Here is a 20,832-nt window from a genome sequence, read left to right as displayed (position 1 = left end):
GATGGTTAGAAGTGCTACAGCATGCGTCCACAACACTCCACACCTCTCCAATCGTAGCACTTACAAAATTTTATTGAATAGTTCATTATTTCCTGTTACCCTTCAAAGTTACAAGATATGTGAAAATAGAGACTGTGCCCATCTCTGGTCCATAAAATAAGTGAATGAATAAGTGAATGAGGGTGAAGATGAGAGCATAGGGGTGGTAGAGGGAACTGCATACCAGAGAATGGTGCCAGGGCCCACTGGGGTGAGCTGGAGCAGTTCAGGCCTGGTGCTAGCCTCTCCCACACAGCTCCTTTCTTTCTAATCCACTTCTCATTCTCTTTGGCAAGGATTGAGGTCTCTGGAAAACAGCCCAAAGAACTGTTATGGGAACCGCAAGCCCAAAATAGTGCTCAAGCATCAGGAGGACCTGAGTGCTGAAAGCCACCTCTGTTCCCCTTGCCTCAGCTAAGGGGGTGGGAAAGGGCGGGCAAGGCCATAACTCCTCTTAAGAGGACTGAGAAAGCATATAAGGGCCCTGGCTGAGGGCTTGCTCCCTCATTCCGCAGCTGGTGCCAGACCTCTCAGTCCTCACTGAGAGAAAATGTCCATCCAGTAAGTATCTCTGGGAGATTTCTTTTAAATGCCTTAGTGGGTTGACGGCAAATGGGCTATTTCAAGAGCTCCTGAAGAAGATTGATGCCTATTTAGGGAAGGCTTTAGGTCTTGTTGAGGGAGTTTCTTCCTTTTTATATATTGAAGCAAATATCTAGAATTCAAGTGTAAATTATAGTGGGATCTGTGTGCCTTAGAATGGACCTTGGAAACATCTATGAGTATGAGGATTTCAATAAGGCAGACCTGGGTTCTACTTCTCACCCAACCACCTCCTCGCTATGTGAATTGGGGCAAATTACTTAACTTTTTTTTAAAAAAATATATCTTTATTGATTTCAGAGAGAGGAAAGGAGAGGGAGAGAGAGAGATAGAAACATCAATGATGAGAGAGTCATTGATCGAGCCTGCAACCCGGGCATGTGCCCTGACCGGGAATCAAACCCTGATTGCCTGGATCCTAGGTCGATGCTTAACCACTGAGCCACACCCGGCCAGGCTTACTTAACATTTTAAAGTCTAGGTTTTAACATATATAAAATGAGTATAACACTAGTACTTACCCCATTGTGTTGTAGTGAGATTTAAATGTGCTAACAACATGCAATTTTGTTTTTATGGCATGTGGCACATAGTAAGTGCTTAATAAAAGACAACTATCATTAGTTATTATGGAGTCTGGTCAGAACTCCCACTCTGAGAAGTTATAAAATGGAGCCGAAGTGAGGAGGCAGGAAATAAAAAATATAAAACTGACTACCTTGGAGATTGGTGAAGACCTGAGATGACAGCAAGAGAAGTTGGTATAACATGGGTGAAGAACAAAGGATGAGGTACTGGCCCAAACAGCTGTCTTCTTTAAACTCATAGGAGGGAGAGAGATGAGACTGTGATGCAAGAGAGTGAAGATGCCCGAGGCTGAGAGCATAGACTGGGCAGCGCAGTTCCGTGGGGAGGCCTGTGTCAGGAAGAGAAGTGATTACAGCAGGTTTAGTTGATTTAGCTTCAGAACGATGGGGAAATGCAGAGGGCAAGACTAAGCGAGTCCACTGTGACACTGAAAGGGAGGTCATTCCCCTTATCATTAGAGAAGGAGCATGATCCGGGCCCCGCTTGCAAACCCGACTGTGTTTTTAGCCCCTGAGCACCGTGGCCCCCATGGCAGAGCTGGACCGGTCGGGTGACCTGGCCTCCAGCCAGGGAGCACCTTGTGTCCTGGAACTCTGCCTCTGCTTTCGTGGGCTTCTTTGAGAACTAACACAGGCTTCTTCCTCATTATGCCTCATCTCAGAGTCGAGCATCCTGCTGGTGGTTACAAGAAACTGTTCGAAACTGTGGAGGAGCTCTCCTCGCCGCTCACAGCTCACGTTACAGGTTGGTCTCACCAACCCTGAAGCCACTCTCTTTTGCTTCGAGATCTCGCTTCTCTTTCTTCGTATCCATCGGCACCTCTCCTTACTGGCTCCCCCATGGGCTGCAGAGGGGAATCTGGAGGTTCAAGATTTCTATTCCCAGAACCCATTTCCTCTCATTTACCTTTTCTTTATTTTTCTAATGCAGAAAAATGCTACCTAACTGGAATTCCTTGAGGACTAGGACTACACCTTTGTCATCTTTAGACTATCAGTGCCTAGCTCAGCACCTGGCACATAGTAAAGGCCCTGGGAATATCTGCTCTGTCAGTGTCTGGATAAATGAGGGCCTGGTGACAAGCATCCGGGAATATTACATTAAAGGGTGGTAGGTTTTATGTCCATTATATCGGAAGAGTCTTGGTTCTGGAGTCAGGCAAATGTCGGTGCTAATGGAAGCTCTATCATTTCAGTAGCTATGAATCCTACAAGTTACTTAAACTTTCTGAGCCTCAATTCCTTCACTGGCCAAAAACAAAATTTGACCTCATGGGAATGTTGTAAGGATGAAATGAGATAGTGTAAATAGAAAAATTCACCCAATATCCAAAACTAAGTGATCAACAGGTGGTGGTTAGTTCTACTGTTATCACTGTCCAAAGACAGCATACAGCCCACACAGCGTACTTGCTTGGACATGGTGCTATGGGAAGGCCAAAGCCTCGGCAAGTCTCTTTCCTCCCAGTTTCCTCTTGTGTAAAACAGAAGGGATGAGCCAAACGCTCTTAACGAGATTCTGATGCTAACAATCTAGGTTCTAGCAATTAAATTAATGCTATAACTTTTAGTTAAGTCATGCCTTCTTAAAGATTTTATCAGAAATATAAATCTTTATCAAATAGGTTGCTGAAATTGAGCTGTAGGAAATAATCCATTTGTTTAAAAAAGAAAGAGAAAAAGAACATTTGTAAGGATTAAGCAAACACTGCACTTTTCAAAGGATAAAAGGCCACAAATGTAACTGCTTCAACTGAAAGGCCTTAAGGTCTTTCTTGTGCGCCCCTCATCCGGCAGATGAGGACACTGAGGCCTGGAGATGGCACGTGGCAAGTCCTGAACCAGACTCCAGGTCCCTAACAACCAGCCCTGCGCACTTTCTCCTATAGCAGGTTGACCTTCGCCTGGACAGTAGCACATACCCTCTAAGGAATATAGCTCTAGATTTTAAAAGGCAAATATTCTTGTTGCATTTAAATGATTTTTTCTATAGACCCATCTTCTTTTAGTGTCTTGATCCCTGCTCTTCATCCATCCTTCCTACCCCCTACCCTATCAAACTATATCCAGAAATTTGAAATTATTAAAAGTGAGATGTTAGAAAAAGGTAAATGTATTGGTATCTGGAGAAATCTATTGGGTAGAGAATCCCATTTCCCTCAAGGTGGCTTTTCCCTGTCTCCTTCCAAATGGTTATCCAAACTCTGAGGCATTGCCACATGTTCTCTGACTTGGTCTCCTAGAGAAAGGAGAGTTGACAAGCAGGCATTTCCTAAGTGCGGCCCAGCATGAGAACTGGGAATGAAAATCACTACCAGCTTTATAAAGAAGAGGTTTCCCAATCAGGCTGCTAGTATACTCACTGTGCCTGACCAGGAACAGCCCAGCCAAGGGCAGGAGAAAGAAACAATGTTCTGTGTCTCACATTCATTGCAGGCAGGATCCCCCTCTGGCTCACCGGCAGTCTCCTTCGATGTGGGCCAGGACTCTTTGAAGTTGGATCTGAGCCATTTTACCACCTGTTTGATGGGCAAGCCCTCCTGCACAAGTTTGACTTTAAAGAAGGGCATGTCACATACCATCGAAGGTAAAGGAACACTAGGCCCCACTCCCCCTACTAGGGGTGGGGCCTAGCTCAGCTCCTCCTCCCATGGGCTTTTCAACCTTCTGAACCCAAGAGGGGATGTATATACTCACTTCCTCTCAGAATCCACTTGGGCCAGTGCATCTGGATGGACACCTGGAAATTGTGGTATGGGATGAAGGACAACTAGACCTTTGGGGTCCAAAAGGCCTGGCTTCAAATCCTATATCTACCAGATACCTTTGGCAACCTTTGGCAAGATGTTAATATCTAATTCTTCATTTTATCATCTCTAAAATAGAATCTACTTCAGGGTTCATTACAAGAAATAAATAAGAGCACAGTGCCTACTACATGGGAAATATTCAATAATAATAATATTATTATAGTTATTATTATTACTAGACCATTGGCTCTCTTGACTCCTTCCCTTTTTTAATAATCAAAAAGGCCACGGGGAAGGAGAGAGGGGTGCCACAAAGGAGGTAAGGACCAAATATGTGATAATGATACAAGAAAGAGAAATTTTCTAAAAATAGGAAATTAAGCCATCACCCCAGAAAGCACCCATTAACACCACAATAAATAGTTTGTCTTGCACTTTAATATTCTGGCCTGTTAGTGGCTTTGCTGTTCACCACAGACATCAAGCATTCTAAAGAGATGTCAAAAGGAAGAGTGAATCTTGGCTTAAAGTAGTCAGGATAACTTGGACTGTAATAAAAGAGAAATTGATCAGGTCAAGCAAAAACTTAGCTATGAAAAGCCATGTTTTGGAGATCAGACAAAACTTTCATATGTCCTCTAAAGACCTTGGTATTTTTTTCTCTTCATGGCTTTGTTTCTTCATCTATGAATTTTAAACACTTATATGGATTGGAGGAAGGGTAAAATCAGATTTTAATTGACTCTCCACAAGAGAAATCCTAGGCAATGTATGCCATACAGTCTGGGATATGGTTCAGTAGTCCTGCCTGTGCAAGAGACTGGATTGAAGGATCCCTACTTTTAAAAGTAGGAGAATAAATTTTTAAAGGAAGTCATAGATCCTACCTCAACTACCACAGGGGCTGCATGGTGTGATATGGAGAATGCATGTTTTCCAGCTCTGGTCAACCTGAATTGTAACCCAGCTCAGCCACAAATGCCAATCACTTAACTTCTCTGAGCCTTGAGTTCCTCCTCTGTCACTGTGAGATTTACAGGACATAAATTGAAGCTCATGGCACATTGTCTTTTTCTCCTTTGGTCACCAGGAGAAAGTGACCTGGCAATACTCTTCATTCTTTATGTTGTGGGTTTACGATTCTGACTCAGGAAGGACACCCAGAAGGCCCATTCTAAGCTCCACGTGGACTACACTGACTGCCCCTGTCTATGACCTTTTCCCATGTCGTAATGTCCTTCAGGTTCATCCGCACTGATGCCTACGTAAGAGCTATGACTGAGAAGAGGATCGTGATAACAGAGTTCGGCACCTGTGCTTTCCCAGATCCCTGCAAGAATATATTTTCCAGGTTACTGAAACCTAACTGCATGTTATTAAAGACATTTTACATTAGCCCTTTTTCTCTCATGGTTTGAAAGTTACTGAACTAAAAAATCCATTTGCTTGTGCAGGTTTTTTTCTTACTTTCGAGGAATAGAGATTACTGACAATGCCCTTGTTAACATCTACCCAGTGGGGGAAGATTACTATGCCTGCACAGAGACCAACTTCATCACAAAGATTAATCCCGAGACCTTGGAGACAATTAAGCAGGTAGGATACAGTGATCAGGTGATGTTGCTCAAGAACTTAGAATTGCAATTTAGAATTAAATCAACTGTGCAATTTGGTAGTAAGAGCATGAGAGCTAGACAGATTTTCAGATTCTTGCTTTGTCATTAACTACTAGCTACATGACATAGGGCAAACTTTGTTTCTTCATCTATGATATTTTAAACACTTATTATATGGAATGAAGGAAAACCTTATAAAATGCCTAATGTGTTCATTCATTTATTTGTGACACAAGTATTTTTTGAGTCCCTGCCATGCAGCAGAACTTATGCCAAGTGCAGCTACATCAATGTGTAAGACAACATGGTCCCTGCCCTTATTGGCTTATATAGATTAGCATGGACCTGGCACACATTGGGTGTTAAAAAAATTTATAGCTATTAATATTGAAAACACCGATATACATGATTCCAGACAAGTACATTGCACCAATTTGCCCCTTACAGATACTTCTCATGAGAAATAAAGGTATATTTTAAATGAAACAGCATAGAGAAAAATATCAGCAATATTAGAGACAAATTTTGCTGAGAACTTTGACAAACTCCATGCAGCATTCAATAAACTAGATCTATATTTTCAACCAATATTTATTAAGATGTAACTATTTGAAGGCATTCTTCTTGTCTTCAGAAAGCTTAACATCTCAATTCAGAAATCAAACAAATATACAACTTAACTCTAATAGGACACGTAATATGACGAATCCTTTAGGAGAAGGAAAACCTTCCATGAAAGCACTCCTGGCAGTAGTTGGGGGATGCAAAGTGGGGCAGATCAAGGGAGATTAAAAAGGCTTGCATTTGAGTTAGAAGTTAAAGGACAGAAACAACTTCATTGTATTTGGAGAAAGGATATTTCAGGTAAAGGATGTAACATAGTCAAAGGTATAAAGGTAGGAAAATAGAGGATATGTTCACAGAAACTAAAGAATAATTTCTTTGGCTAGATTGGCAGTATTTCTCAGTGGAGGAGCTAATGGCATTGGGAGGGAGATCATTTGTCATTGGGAGGGGCTGTCCCCACACTGCACAGGTTTGGCATCCCTGGTCCCATTCACTAAATACCAGTCATGTCCTCAATCATTGTGGAAACCCAGAATGTTCCCCAACATTTCCAATTCTCCCCCTAGGGGGCAGTATCACTCCCAGCTGAGAGCTGGTGATCTAGGGCACGCAGTGTCAAGGGGAATAGTGGGACACAGGGTAGGGTGAAACTAAAAGTCTGAATAATGGACAAAAATTTGGAGTAAGTTGTTTAGCTAATAGGAAGCTACTGTAAGTTTGCTCAGAACAGTGATATAAGTGGAGCTGTGCTTTAGGATATTCAATCTGCCATGTGTAAACTGTATGGGAGGGCAAAAGAGATACGGGAGCTAGGAGATCAGTTAGGTGGAATTCAAGATCAGAAATTTAGTGTACCAGGAATAGAAAGGAAAAGTAGTTCCAACACTGGCTCTCAGTGTCACAAGCTGATTTATAACTCTCAACAGACTCTTTACTAAGGCTTACCATACTCTCAATAGCTCTTTCTTGTTTTTCATGTATGTTTGTGACCAAGCGCTATTGTGTACTTGAAATGTGACTGATGTGACTGAGGAATTAAATTTGAAGTTTTATCTACTTATGATTAATTTATATTTAAATTAGTATGTGTGGCTACAATATTGGACAGCAAAAGTCTAGACTGAAGGTCTTGAAAGCATGGACCATCTATTTCTGTTTTTCTAGACCCTGGTACAGTGTCTGGTATATACTAGAAGCTCAAAGAGTACTTAATGAATGATTGAATGAATAAATGAGTATCTTGGCTATTATTGAAGTAAAGATACTAAAAACCTCGTATGCTTTAAAGTTAACCTCCTAATCAAATAGAAAAAAAATTGGTTAGAAAAATATATACTACTTCAATTCTTCATTCAACAAATCCTTACTGAGCAGGTCCTAGGTAGGAATTCTAGTGCTGATTTTGCCAACATGTGGCTCTGTGTCCTTGAACAAGTCATTTGACCTCTCTGGGACCTCAGTCTCTCCTGTAAACCGAGAGTTTTATGCTAGATTTGTGGTTCTGAATTTCTTATGAGACTCCAAGTTGAATTAAAGCATTAAATCCTCTCTCCAAAAACATTTGCATTTAATTCCAGGAGTTTCGTGGTTCCCCTGAAATCTACTTAGGTTAAGACTTTCTATACTAGATAAATCCTGAGGTCCCTTCCAATTCCAGTTTCATACTCTGTGCAAGACCCTGGATTTGATATTTAGGTTATACCATACAAAGTTGCTATTTTTATAAAATGAAAATTATTTTTAAAAATTTACCTTTATTGTTAAAAGTGTTACAGATGTCCCCTTTTTCCCCCCATGGATCACACCCCCACCCCGCATCCACCCCGCCCCCAGGCCTTCCCCATACCAATGTCTGTGTCCATGGGTTATGCATATAAGCATGTAAGTTCTTTGATTAATCTCTCCCCACCCACTCCCCCACTCCCACCTTCCCTCTGAGATCCCTCAGTCCATTCCATGCTAAAATGAAAAGTATTAAATATCAGCAATTCCATACACTTCATCTAATACAATGAGGGGGAATATAAAGAAGTCCAGGGATTCAAATGTATCATTGTTTTAGGACGACCTGCATGTGCAAAAGGAAAATAGCTAACCAGAGCAGTGTATGGTCCACATTAGTCAAAGAGCACAGTCAGGGAGAATTCCAAGATTTCAGAGGCATGTGGGGTCAGCATGGGGGCCAGGGGAGAGCTCTGCACTGAAGATGGGAATTAAGCAGACTTCAGAGAGGGTAGGACCCAGAGAGATAGAAGGAAAGAGAAAGTGCACTTATGGTGAGGGTGCAAGCAGTAATGGTGAGGTCAAAACTAGAGACCAAAAGTGTAACTTAATCTTTCTCTTAACATGGGTGACATTTACTCTTCTTTCACAGGTTGATCTTTGCAACTATGTCTCCGTCAATGGAGCCACAGCTCATCCGCACATTGAAAGTGATGGAACTGTATACAACATTGGCAATTGCTTTGGGAAAAATTTTTCAATTGCCTACAATATTGTAAAGATCCCTCCACTACAAGCAGGTCAGTTCACCAACTTGGTTCTTCTTAAAACAAATATCTATATTGTATGAAAGTCACTGGAAATACAGGATACCAGATCAGAATATCAGGATAGCACAATATGCACAATTAAATTACTCTCAGATTTCAAGACAATTGCCCACACCCCACCCTACCAATGGCCAAGGGCATGATAGCAGAAAATGACAACTTGAAAATACAGAAAGCAAGTGGCCAAGTTCTGTTTCTGCAATGTGTCAAGGACATAGTGTATATGTGGATTTGGTCACATAAGATTTACAATCAAATGTAGCAAACATTTATTGAGCACTTATTCGTATGCCAGATGAAATTAAATTTTTATTTTAAATATGCATATGCATAATAGCATACACACATATATGAGAATGTATTATTTTGAATATGTTTAATTCACAAAACTGCAAATATATTAACTCATATTAATATTATAGTTAAAGTATATTAAAACAGGAGAGAGTACTCTTTAGAATTCTCCATTCATTGCCAGAAATTTGATAACCATCCTGATGATGGAATTATTTAAATATATATGGATTTTTGTTTAGTATTGTTCATATAGTTCTCAAAGTATAGTCCCAGCATCAACTGGGAACCTGTTAGAAATACAAATCTTGAGCCCCACTCAAAGCCAATTGAATGAGTAATTCTGGGAGTGGGACCCCAATAAGTATTTTAAGAAGCCCTTTATGGGATTTTGATACACACTAAGGTTTTAAAGACTACTGACTTAGTAGTAAATGAACTTTAATGTGCATAAGAATTACTGTGCAGAGTATTGACACAAACCTACCTATACTACTGTGGAAGCAATTTAAGAGATTGTAAAAGGCATGTGACTATACTAAAGCTGTGCCTTAGTCCCCTGACTTAGAACCCACCTCCAGTAGTAAGATGTGACTCCAATGTGCTCTGCCTGCCACAACACTATGGGAGTGCACTTCCCCAAATCTGTTGCTATTTGGATTTTCCTGAGTGATTGCAGCTTCACATGAAATTTTGCTAAGAAATGTCAGTGACTAAGAAGATGAACAGCCCGGCTGGTGTGGCTCAGCGGTTGAGCATTGACCTATGATCCAGGAGATCAAGGTTCGATTCCCGGTGAGGGCACATGCCTGGGTTGCGGGCTCGATCCCCAGTGTGCAGGAGGCAGCCGATCAATGACTCTCTCTTATCATTGATGCTCCTATCTCTCTCTCCCTCTTCCTTCCTCTCTCTGAAATCAATAAAATATATTTAAAAAATCAAAGATTTGCTTAAAAAAAAAAAGAAAATGAACATAAGCTCTAAAAAAATCAAGATCTGAAAATGTATTTCTTTGCTTGCATACACTGTTCTAAATGCTTTATATTTAAAAAAATTTTTTAAAAGGTTGTTCCAAAGCCTTTTAAAACCACTTTATTTTAGACAAGGAAGATCCAATAAGCAAGTCAGAGGTCGTTGTCCAATTCCCCTGCAGTGACCGATTCAAGCCATCTTACGTCCATAGGTAACTTTGAAGGCCTGCTCTGAATCTTCAGGAAAACCTAATTTTAAAGATCTGCTTTGCCTACCTTTGATACCAATCCTGATTACATTCTCTTGCAGAAACCTAAATTTAAACATAATTAATTTCAAGTAGGCACTATTGATTTATGTAACTGAGCATACCTCATGCATACACATTTCTTTGTGGTTTGAGAATATGCCCATCCTATTCACAAGTCCATTTGTGTTTGTGAACAGTTTTGGTTTGACTCCCAACTACATCGTTTTTGTGGAGACACCAGTCAAAATTAACCTGTTCAAGTTTCTCTCTTCATGGAGTCTTTGGGGAGCCAACTACATGGACTGTTTTGAGTCCAATGAAACGATGGGGGTAAGTCTTACATTTATTTGTCTGGTCTGTGATCCTAAAGAAGGCATGTTTCCATCTCACTTAAATGCAGAGTCTAATGAACAAAATAAACTAATGATCAGAAAAGATCCAGAGGCATTGAAGCATGCAACAGACGTATTTCAGAGGGAAGGTGGGGGTGGGAGGCAGGAAGAGATGATGCAGTGAACTTATATGCATACATGCATAGCCCATGGACAGACAAGAATGCAGGGAAAGTCTGCAAGAGGGGGGAGGGGACATCTGTAATACTTTCAACAATAAAAATTTTATTTTTCAAAAGATGGTGTATTTCATAATGCACACATTTTCCTTTTTAAATGCATCAAAATATTTTTCTCATTTTCAAGGTTTGGCTTCATATTGCCGACAAAAAAAGAAGAAAGTATCTCAATAACAAATACAGGACCTCTTCTTTTAATCTTTTCCACCACATCAATACCTACGAAGACAACGAGTTTCTGATTGTGGACCTCTGTTGCTGGAAAGGGTAAGAAAGGACAGTGGATAAATGTTACATCTATAGTTGCTTCTGGAAATTAAGGACCTTTTTCAGAGATGCTGCTCTCAATATTTAACCTGAATTGCAGTCTAAAAGCAAGAAGTATGCTTAAGTCAGAAGATATCATTGAAAAAGCTGTATGTAGAGAGCTTAGGTCATCAGAAACACAAACTGAACATAAGAACCGTGGTTAATGATTGAAAACAGACCAGGTCCATGAATCACACCTGAAAAGATAAGGTTCTATGACCTGATAAGTGAACTTAAATTCAACTTCACTTAAATTTGACAAAATTCCTTGGGGGACCTTGAACTCAACCCACTCTGGGTTTGGGAGGGAGAGGCATGCTTCCTCCAAATTAGCCAGATCACTAAAGACAGCAGTACCTAAAGACACAGACAGAATGGTAATCGAGAGGCAGAGCAGGAAGTACCAAAGGCTGCTGTTATTTAAACATATCCATGAGGCAGGGATCTCTTTTTTCACCCAGCGTGGGCAGGAGGAAATGACTTTCATATACCTGTGACATTAGCAGTATCCAAGTTGGGGAATAAAGAACAGGCAGGCATTTGTGCTTTTAAACAGCTTGAATCATGTCTCTAAAATTATTTGTGATTGTGTGTGCTCACATTTGACTTCTTATTTTTGCAGATTTGAATTTGTTTATAATTACTTATACTTGGCCAATTTACGCGAGAACTGGGAAGAGGTGAAGAAAAACGCCAGAAAGGCCCCCCAGCCTGAAGTGAGACGATATGTTCTTCCTTTGAATATTGACAAGGTAACCATCCTCTACATAGGTTTCAGACATAACCAGAATGTTTCATCTCCCCAGGATTTGTCTTCCTGCTTTATGTTCTTACATAGAGTCCTGAAATTTCTGAGCTGGAAGGAACTTTAAAAATAAACTAATTCGACTCCCCTCATTTTACAAAGGAGAAAACTGAAGCTCAGAAGAGTGATTTGTGATTCTACATTGGTTACTCTTTCATTTACAAAATCCCTTTAAAATATACTTTCTTAATGCATAGTACAGACCACTTATTCCCAGGATCATTTGTCAATAATGTAAGTAATTGGCCCAGCCGGGCGTGGCTCAGCGGTTGAGCTTCGACCTAGGATCCAGGAGATCGCGGTTTGATTCCCGGTCAGGGCACATGCCCAGGTTGCAGGCTCGATCCCCAGTCGGGGGCGTGCAGGAGGCAGCCGATCAATGACTCTTTCATCACTGATGTTTCTATCTCTCTCTCTCCCTCTCCTTTCCTCTCTCTGAAATCAATAAAGATATATTTAAAAAATAATAATAATGTAAGTAATTAAATTTAAATGGCTTAAGATTCTAGAAAAATTAAGCATCAAAAAGTGCCCCTGTAGGGAAATCAGCCTATTATATTATTTTGGTTTCCTAAAAGCCTTCTGAAAATATTACTAGAAGATAAAAATCATTAATAGCCTTAAACTGTCATCTTTTTATTTCTACTTTTTTTTTTCTTTAATCAGAGACTATCTTTTTAGACTATCAGGATAACATCAAACATTTTTAGTGTGATAGAAATGCCAGTCAGAATCAAGAAAAAATATAATTTTCACAATCAGTAGACGAATATTCACTCTCATCTATGTATAAATGAGGTATATACACCAAAGCAGTTGAGGCAGCTACAAGGAATGTAAAACATTGTATCCAAGACTGAGGTCAGATGTAGTGGGAAATAAGCCCAATTTAGAACCAGACATTACTACTCTTAAGCAAGGTCTAAAAAGAATGAGAAAGAGGGAGGACATTGGTGTGGGCCATCAGTTAGACAAAAGAGCTTCTACAGACGCAGGAAGGAGATTAAAAAAAAAAAAGCAAGCAGCCCTAGCTGATTTGGCTCAGTGGTTAGAGCATCGGCCTGTGGACTGAAAGGTCCCAGGTTTGATTCCACCCAAAGGCACATCCCTCAGTTGCAGGCTTAATCCCCGGCCTCAGTTGGGGCACATGCGGGAGGCAACCAATCAAGGTGTCTCTTTCACATCGATGTTTCGCTCTCTCTCCCTCTCTCCCTTCCACTCTCTCTGAAAAGCAATGGGAAAAAATCCTCGGATGAAGATAAAAAAAAAATAAAATGAAAATAAATAAATAAAAGCAAAACTTCGTATGGAAATGTAAAGTAGTTACTAGGTACATTCAGAGCATAGGGGAGATGAGCATTGGGCAGAGGGACTGGAAAGACAGGTTGGAGCGATACTGTAGGGGGCTTTATAGCCCTCAGGTGTTATAAAAATGAAAGGGCGCCATTGAAGTATATTAAGTGTGCCTGTGTGGGGGGGTGACATAATCAAATCTGTATTTTAGAAAGGCCACTCTAGTATCATTGTAGAGGAGTTTGGGAGGTGGAGAGTCTACAAGCTAAAGGCTCTGTTAGAGGGTTAATGCAATCGGGCAAATAAGAGGATAATGTATGAATGAAAACAATGGGAACTGAGAGAGAAAGGAAGGCACCATGCTGAGAAATGTTCAGGAGGTAAAGTCATCCGAAGTTGGTGGCTAACTGCATGTGAGGGCTTAGGGAAAGAGGAAGGAGCTGAAGACACTGAGCAATATACACTGAAGAGCTCATTGTTTTCAGCCGCACACTATTATTTTTCTGAGCATCCCTCCAGGCTGAGCAACAAAGTTTTTTCCAGTCTTTGGCTCTTACAGATCATGTCACAAGGAATATCTATGTATGTCGTTTCGCGTATGTACAGATATACGAATAGGACAGATTCTCAGAAGTGAGATTGCTGGGTCAAAGGATAAATGCATCTGTTACAAAAAACGTGGGGGAAAGTCAAGAGGAAGAGATGTCTCTTTGAGGAAAGCAAAAATAATGTTACAGATTTCTTACATAAAAAACTTAATAATAGAAATAAGGTAGAACAGAATAAAATAATTAAATTTACAATCACATAAATAGTAAGTTCAACATAGACATTTGAACTTCTTGTATGCATATATAAATGTGTATATGTACACACACCACTCTCTTCTTTCCAACATCACCACGAAGTGCCTTGAGGCCCCATTTCCCAAAACCTCACAAATCCATTCCTCTGTATTCTCATCTCCCATTCCCCTCCCTGTCCTGAAAATCCTCCACCATTTCCTCTGAATTCATAGCACATCACCATCCTCTCCTCAAAATGTTCCTTGCACCTCTTTCTCCTACAAAAATCTGACTCCCGAGGATTGTACTCCAGCAGCAATTTCCAGGGGAGGCACTTTCTCCTCCAACAGCCCTTGTACCACCAGGCCTGGAATTGGGGTACGTGTCCTCTTTGTTCCACTTATTTGCTGCTTTCGGACCATTGTTCCTTCCACCCACCCTCAAAATTTCCCAATTCTTAATTTCATTTTAACGCCTTATGTAGCCAAGTGATATGTACACATATTCATACATACACTTCTCATTATTGCTGTCATCTACTAACCACCACTCCCTCTCCCTTCTGGCTCAATGTCACACGTCCCAGATCTACTCCTGACTTTCTGTGATTTTAAGATACACGTCAGAGGTGATTCCTCCAACAAACTGGCCTTTCAGTTCCTTGACCTCTTCCATTGATCCTATCTTCCACTCCGTCTCAGCCACTCATTCCCCCATAGCTATAGCCTTGACTCTGGTATTACCTATGACTTGTGTGTGCTTCATCCATAATCTTAGATTCATGCATGACACATTCTGACTAACTACCACCTATTTCAAGATCACTTGCTCTACTGCAATGCGCACCAGGAACCTTCAATCCCCTACCTTCTTATAATCCTTCACCCCCTTGAGGACTTACCCATACCTCCTCATTCCATTAAAATTCCACGGTCAATAATTACAATCATCCCCTTGCATAGATCATTATTTCTTGTGCCTCTTTCTTATTTTGTCAAGTTCATTTGTCAAAATCACAACCCTAGTTAAATTAAACTCTCCACCCACTCCATGCTTGTACTTCTGAAGCTGAAATTAAGTGTTGAAAACACACAATTGTGTTAATTGGTTCATTTTTAAATACATGACCACAAAACTTACCACTACATTTCCCAACTTATTTAACCAAATATTTCACACCCTTCTCTCTTCAAACTTCCAACACCTCCCACCTCCACACTCAAACTCAGCTGATGGCTCTGCTTCCTATTTCACTGAAATAAATGAAAGAAGTCAGAAAAGAACGTAGACTTCTGCCACCACATCTACCCCACCCACCAGCATCTGTACTCGTGCTGAATTTATTCATCATCTAATCCAGAACCAGTCATTCCCATCCTCCCTCGCCCACTCAAGGACATCACTGTAGCAGGTCTCCCCCTCTTTCCTATATCATCACCCTTCCCCCCTCTCCATTGGGTTGCTCATATCTCATGCTATTATTTTGCCCTCTTACAAAATCTTTCTCCTGTCTCCTCCTACCCCCACCAGCTATTCCCTTATTTCCCTTCTTGGAGAACTCTTAATGTTGGCGGACACCAGAACTCAGCCTTTTGTTCTATCTTTTATTTGTATATTCATTCCCTTTATAAAGACGTGTGCTTTAAAGGAGCCCACATATACATTTTCAATTTTTCTTTCAACTCAAGGTTCATATATACTACTGCCAACTCCATGTTTCCGTTGGATGTCCATCAGACACTGCATACTTAGTAAGACAAAACCTAAATTCCTCCTCTTCCCTACCAAAAAATTCACCCTACCTTCAGTAGTCCCCATCTTTTTGTGATAACCTTTAATTGTTCAGGCCAAACACCTTGGAGTGATGCCTGACTCCTCTATTAATTTCATGCCTCTTCCACCCCATATCCTGCAGATCAGGAAATCCTCTGGGCTCTGCCTTCCACTTCTCACAGGCTCCAGTGTTACTAGGCTAGTTTGAACCTGTTTTCTTTTGACCAGTCTGCTACAGGACACGCTGGTTTCCCTGAGTCCACTCTTGCATCCTTCCTCCTCCCAACTCTCAACAGAACAGCCAGAGCACTGCTAACTTCCTCACCTCCTACAAGTTTTGTCTCAAATGTCACCTTTTCAAGGAGGCCCACCCTGACCACCTATTAAAATTACAACTCATCTACGCTTTACACTGCTGATCCCCCTTACTCTGCTGCTCTATTTTATCCTCCCCATATTTATGACATACTATACACTTTGTCAATTAATTGTATTTATTGTTTATGTGCCCAAACCAGAATGTAAGCTCCATAAGAACAGGGACTTTATTCTCTCAAATATCTCAAATGTCTAGAATAGAGCCTAGCACAATACATGTACTCAGGTATTTGATACAGGTATTACTAAATGAGTATGTTCTTAGAAAGGGCTCATTGTATCTATTCCTTTTATAAATATCTGAAAAATCACATGCATTGAGAGAGAGGGGGTGAACAGAAATCTTAGAAACCATCTGGTCCAGTTGTTTTCTTATTTTCTTCCTTTTAACAACATAACTGTATAATATTTTTCAAACAAAATCCAGTTATACCCTAACTTTAAAGGAGATGAACACTGTAAATGGATCCCTATGGGGCTGAAGCCTTTGTTGTTCTGCAGAGAAATACTTCCTAATTTTTCTCCAGAGGCCCTTCCTCAGAGGCCTTTTTCTTTGAGGACGGTCTCATTTTACCGAGGAGAAGGCTGAAGGCCTAAGAGGTCATGTGACTTCCCCACTGACACAGGCCCGGGCAGCTTTCGCAGTCATGTTCCCGGGCTCCCCTTCTAGAGTTTTCGGCACGGCTCCCCCCTACGTGTTAACTTAAGAAGTGAAGAACTCAGGAGACAAACCTCAGGAAGACTGCATTTATGGCTGCTTGGTGTTGCGTTTCTGCCCACTGAGGCTTCTGTTATCCCCTTCCTTAGGCTGACGCAGGCAAGAATTTAGTCACACTCCCCAACACAACTGCCACTGCAATTCTGTGCAGTGACGAGACCATCTGGCTGGAACCTGAGGTTCTCTTTGCAGGGCCTCGCCAAGGTGAGATGATGTAGGGGAAAATCTCACACGCGAGGGAACAAAATGTTCCCTGCAGTGTGATTAACTGGATTTTCCTAAGCATGTGCTCTATTTTACAGCATTTGAGTTTCCTCAAATCAACTACCAGAAGTATGGTGGGAAACCTTATACTTACGCATATGGACTTGGCTTGAATCACTTTGTTCCAGACAGGGTAATTAACCCATTTTACTGATATTAAAACAGTACTTCAAGTCATATGATAGTCAAGTAAAACATATTGACCGACTGGGTGACTGATTTTTCTTTCTTAACAAACAGCTCTGTAAGCTGAACGTCAAAACTAAAGAAACTTGGGTATGGCAAGAGCCAGATTCCTATCCATCAGAACCCATCTTTGTTTCTCACCCAGATGCCTTGGAGGAAGATGATGGTAATGAAAGCACTGGATGTGTCCGAACATTCTCTGTTTACTGGAATCCATGTAGTTAGTTCACTAGAAGTGAAGTCAGTAATTATTCCCTAATGTTCAGAAATGTTCCTTAATATTACCCACTGTAAACTTATTTGAAAATAAGTTTAATCTTGTGGTCAGGTCTCCTTGATCACTAGTGGAAAAAATGCTAAAGCACCATCTGGTGTCATGATGGAACACCAATGTCTGCTCTAGATGAGGGAGGGAAGGAGGAAAGAGCAGCACGAACTCTAGGTTTTTGCCTTTCTTGTCCTAGATACAGTTATGAAAAAAAAAACAAAACAGTTCTAAGGAGGAAAAATTGAGTATTCTAACAGATCAAAGAGAATGAGCCTGTGACTTTGTGGCTCTAGTTTTGCTTATTTCTTTTAGTAAGCTGGGGCTAGAAAGAGACTCAGAGATACAGCCTATAAAACAAAAACTCACTTACAAAGCATCAGTCTTAGTTAACTGTTGGTTAGCTGGGATTAAAATATGAAAAACCACAGAGAGATGAATCAAATAAAAAATTGTGGAGCCATTCCATGCTAAATGAGTTTACACATACAGCCCATACAGCCAAAACCACAAAAGGTTTGCTCTAATTCTGTTTGAAGGAGGTAAGCTTCCACCTAGATCTTGGGAAATAATAGAAATAATATGTTACTGTTGTCAACGTCTTTCAGTGCATAGTTTTCATTTGTCACAAGACTTTTTCTTGCACTGGTAGATCAGATGATATATCTCATGTTACAGATATGAACATAGGTCAATTAATTCAGTAAGAATTTAATGAACACCTTCTATCTCCTAATAATTGTAGTAGGCTACCAGGATATGACAGTGGGCAAGACAGATATGGTCACTCTCTTCTTAGAGCTTATAGTCTATGGGACACGAAGAGTTTAAAAGACCCCTTCAGGGTGGTCACACGGTGAGGTGGTGGAAGAGTCAAAACAAAATATCATTGGCTTTTTCTTTATTTGTCAATGTAATACCTCCTATATTATTTCAGTGACATTTAATATATGTCCCTGGGCATTTTTAAAAAATTCAACATTGCCTTATTTGCTTCTGATTAACAGGTGTAGTCCTGAGTGTGGTGGTGAGCCCTGGAGCAGGACAAAAGCCCGCTTATCTCCTGATTCTGAATGCCAAGGACTTGAGTGAAGTTGCCAGGGCTGAAGTGGAGATTAACATCCCTGTCACTTTTCATGGACTGTTCAAAAAATCCTGAATACATTCTGGCAAGATATGTTTCTGATGACAAAACCAAGAAAAGTATAGACAGGTCTGCCATCAAATTCTGTTCAGTTTTAGCCTGCTGTATTCTATGGCTTTAACTTGCAGACGCACACTAATTTGCAATGTTTTACAGAAAGCACAGAGTTGAGCAAGCAATTCCTTCTAAAATAGTCTATGTTTAGAAAATCAGACTTTCTATGTGAGACAGACCATTAACTAAAAATCTCTTTATATAGTTAGCAATCAAATAGAAAAATGAATGTGCATTGATTAAACTGTCTTTTATTCCTATTCTAAAAGTTTATTGTAGGTACCTATCTTCTCCAATAATTTTTTAACATTTAAAAGCCAAAGGGCTCTACATCTGATTGCAGCTCTACTAGGGCAAGGCATTATCATGCAAAAAGGCTTAATAATTAAATGTCAAACCAAACTCTTTTTCAAGCCAGGGACAATCATCTAGGAGTGATCATTGTACTTGTATGCATATATATATTACTGCGCAAAAATTCCCAAGCTTTATGAACTTTGACATTTCTGTTTAATATAGGCAATTACTACTATTTCTGATTTATAATGAGGAAACCTATCTCTAATCAAATGAGGGCACTCCACCAAATAACATGTCAGAGATGAACTTATCCATTAAAAGCTTATATAACATAAAAACAATTACATATAGTAGCGATTGTAATTTTTTGAAAGAAACAGAGCATAAAATACTTACAAATATAATTTCTACTTAAAATCGAAGTATGGGATAATGTTGGAGGGTTATGTACTTTGTTGTCTCTTCTGCTTAATTATATTTAAGTACTTTGCAATCACCAGACTGAAGAGAAAGGGAGAAAAAATAGTAAATCATTAGCATTCAGATAGTGCATTTCAGGCACTTTTGTTTTTAAAATTATTCTCTTCTGTGCTACATATTGAAAAAAAGGAGATTGACAAAAATTTTTATTCTATATCTTAATCAAGGTATCTGTTTTATGCTCAAAAGTATTACATATCATTGTATTAATGATCAGTATTGTGTTTAACTAAATAAAAATAGCTTGAAGGAACAGACTGACCAGGATACTTGATGTATCTATTTAATTTCTTTATTTAGATAAAATGCAAACTCATTTTTTAAATTACAAATACTAATTTACTTTTCAAAGAAAATCTAAAATTACAGAAAAGTGGAAATTATAAAGTAAACTCATCCAGAGCTCATCAGAGCTCAACTACTATTAAGGTTTGGGTATTTGTCTTTTCCATCATTTTCTCCCCTGTGGATTTTCAGTGTAATCATTTTTCCTTTGTGGGTAATTCCTAAATAGAACTAGAAATCTCAAAAAAGAAAAATGCCAGAGAATAACGTGCAATATGTGACTATAGATAAACATTAGTCCATTGCTTTTTATCTCTAGACACAGAACATAAACATAATTCCATAAAGAAATCTACTTATCCATTTCTTTTAAAAATGCAGAAAATAAATTACTGAACAATCTAAATTTTAGACTTATTAAAGAGTCTAAATTTAAGAGAATTCCTAAAACTTCTACATCCTACACTTTCCAATCACTCTTTGCCTACTTTCCATTTATTTTCCATAAGCAAGCCTTGTAATTTGGTGTGCCCACCTCACCTCCTATGGTAGGATCTCATTCTGAGCACTGTGCTCTATGGTGATCACTAAAGTGTTAAGAGAGAGAGGCAGATCTGACTAAAATAACAGTCTACCAATACCATTACACCAAGATTGACACTCCCTATGCAATCATTGCTAAGATTATACAAAGATGGCTTAAGAGCTGCTTTTCAAGTCCAAGGGTAGAATGTGAAATTTAAAAACTTAAATTAAAATAAGGGAGATTTGAGTCAGGAAAGAAGGAGTAGTCATATTGAAAAAACAGATCCAGAGACATAGAAGCATGGATCAGACTGAGGGATCTCAGAGGGAAAGTAGGGATGGGGGAGTGGATAAGGAGAGATTAATCAAAGAATTTCTGTGTTTATAAGTGTAACCCATGGGCACAGACATTGGTATGGGAAGCCCTGGTGGGTAGGGCAGATGTGGGGTGGAGGGGATTCAATGGG

At 39.9% G+C, this 20,832-nt stretch overlaps 1 protein-coding gene across 1 annotated transcript; it reads left to right on the top strand.

Annotated features, from left to right (window-relative positions):
- Positions 1 to 540: 540 nt before the first annotated feature.
- Positions 541 to 19,823, top strand: RPE65 (retinoid isomerohydrolase RPE65). The gene is made up of 14 exons (XM_081144650.1): positions 541 to 600; positions 1,892 to 1,974; positions 3,666 to 3,816; positions 5,223 to 5,330; positions 5,434 to 5,575; positions 8,537 to 8,684; positions 10,110 to 10,191; positions 10,428 to 10,560; positions 10,929 to 11,068; positions 11,733 to 11,862; positions 16,952 to 17,066; positions 17,165 to 17,259; positions 17,367 to 17,478; positions 18,585 to 19,823. Exons 1-14 carry the CDS (start codon positions 590 to 592, stop codon positions 18,734 to 18,736), a joined length of 1,602 nt encoding a protein of 533 aa, XP_081000776.1. The 5' UTR covers positions 541 to 589; the 3' UTR covers positions 18,737 to 19,823.
- Positions 19,824 to 20,832: the final 1,009 nt, after the last annotated feature.

The sequence above is a fragment of the Miniopterus schreibersii genome (genome assembly GCF_964146895.1).
Source record: "Miniopterus schreibersii genome assembly, chromosome: 8".
In the NCBI taxonomy this organism is placed as follows: Eukaryota; Metazoa; Chordata; class Mammalia; order Chiroptera; family Miniopteridae; genus Miniopterus; species Miniopterus schreibersii.
The sequence above is the reverse complement of the archived record's forward strand: the minus strand, read 5'-3'. Positions and strand labels throughout refer to the sequence as shown.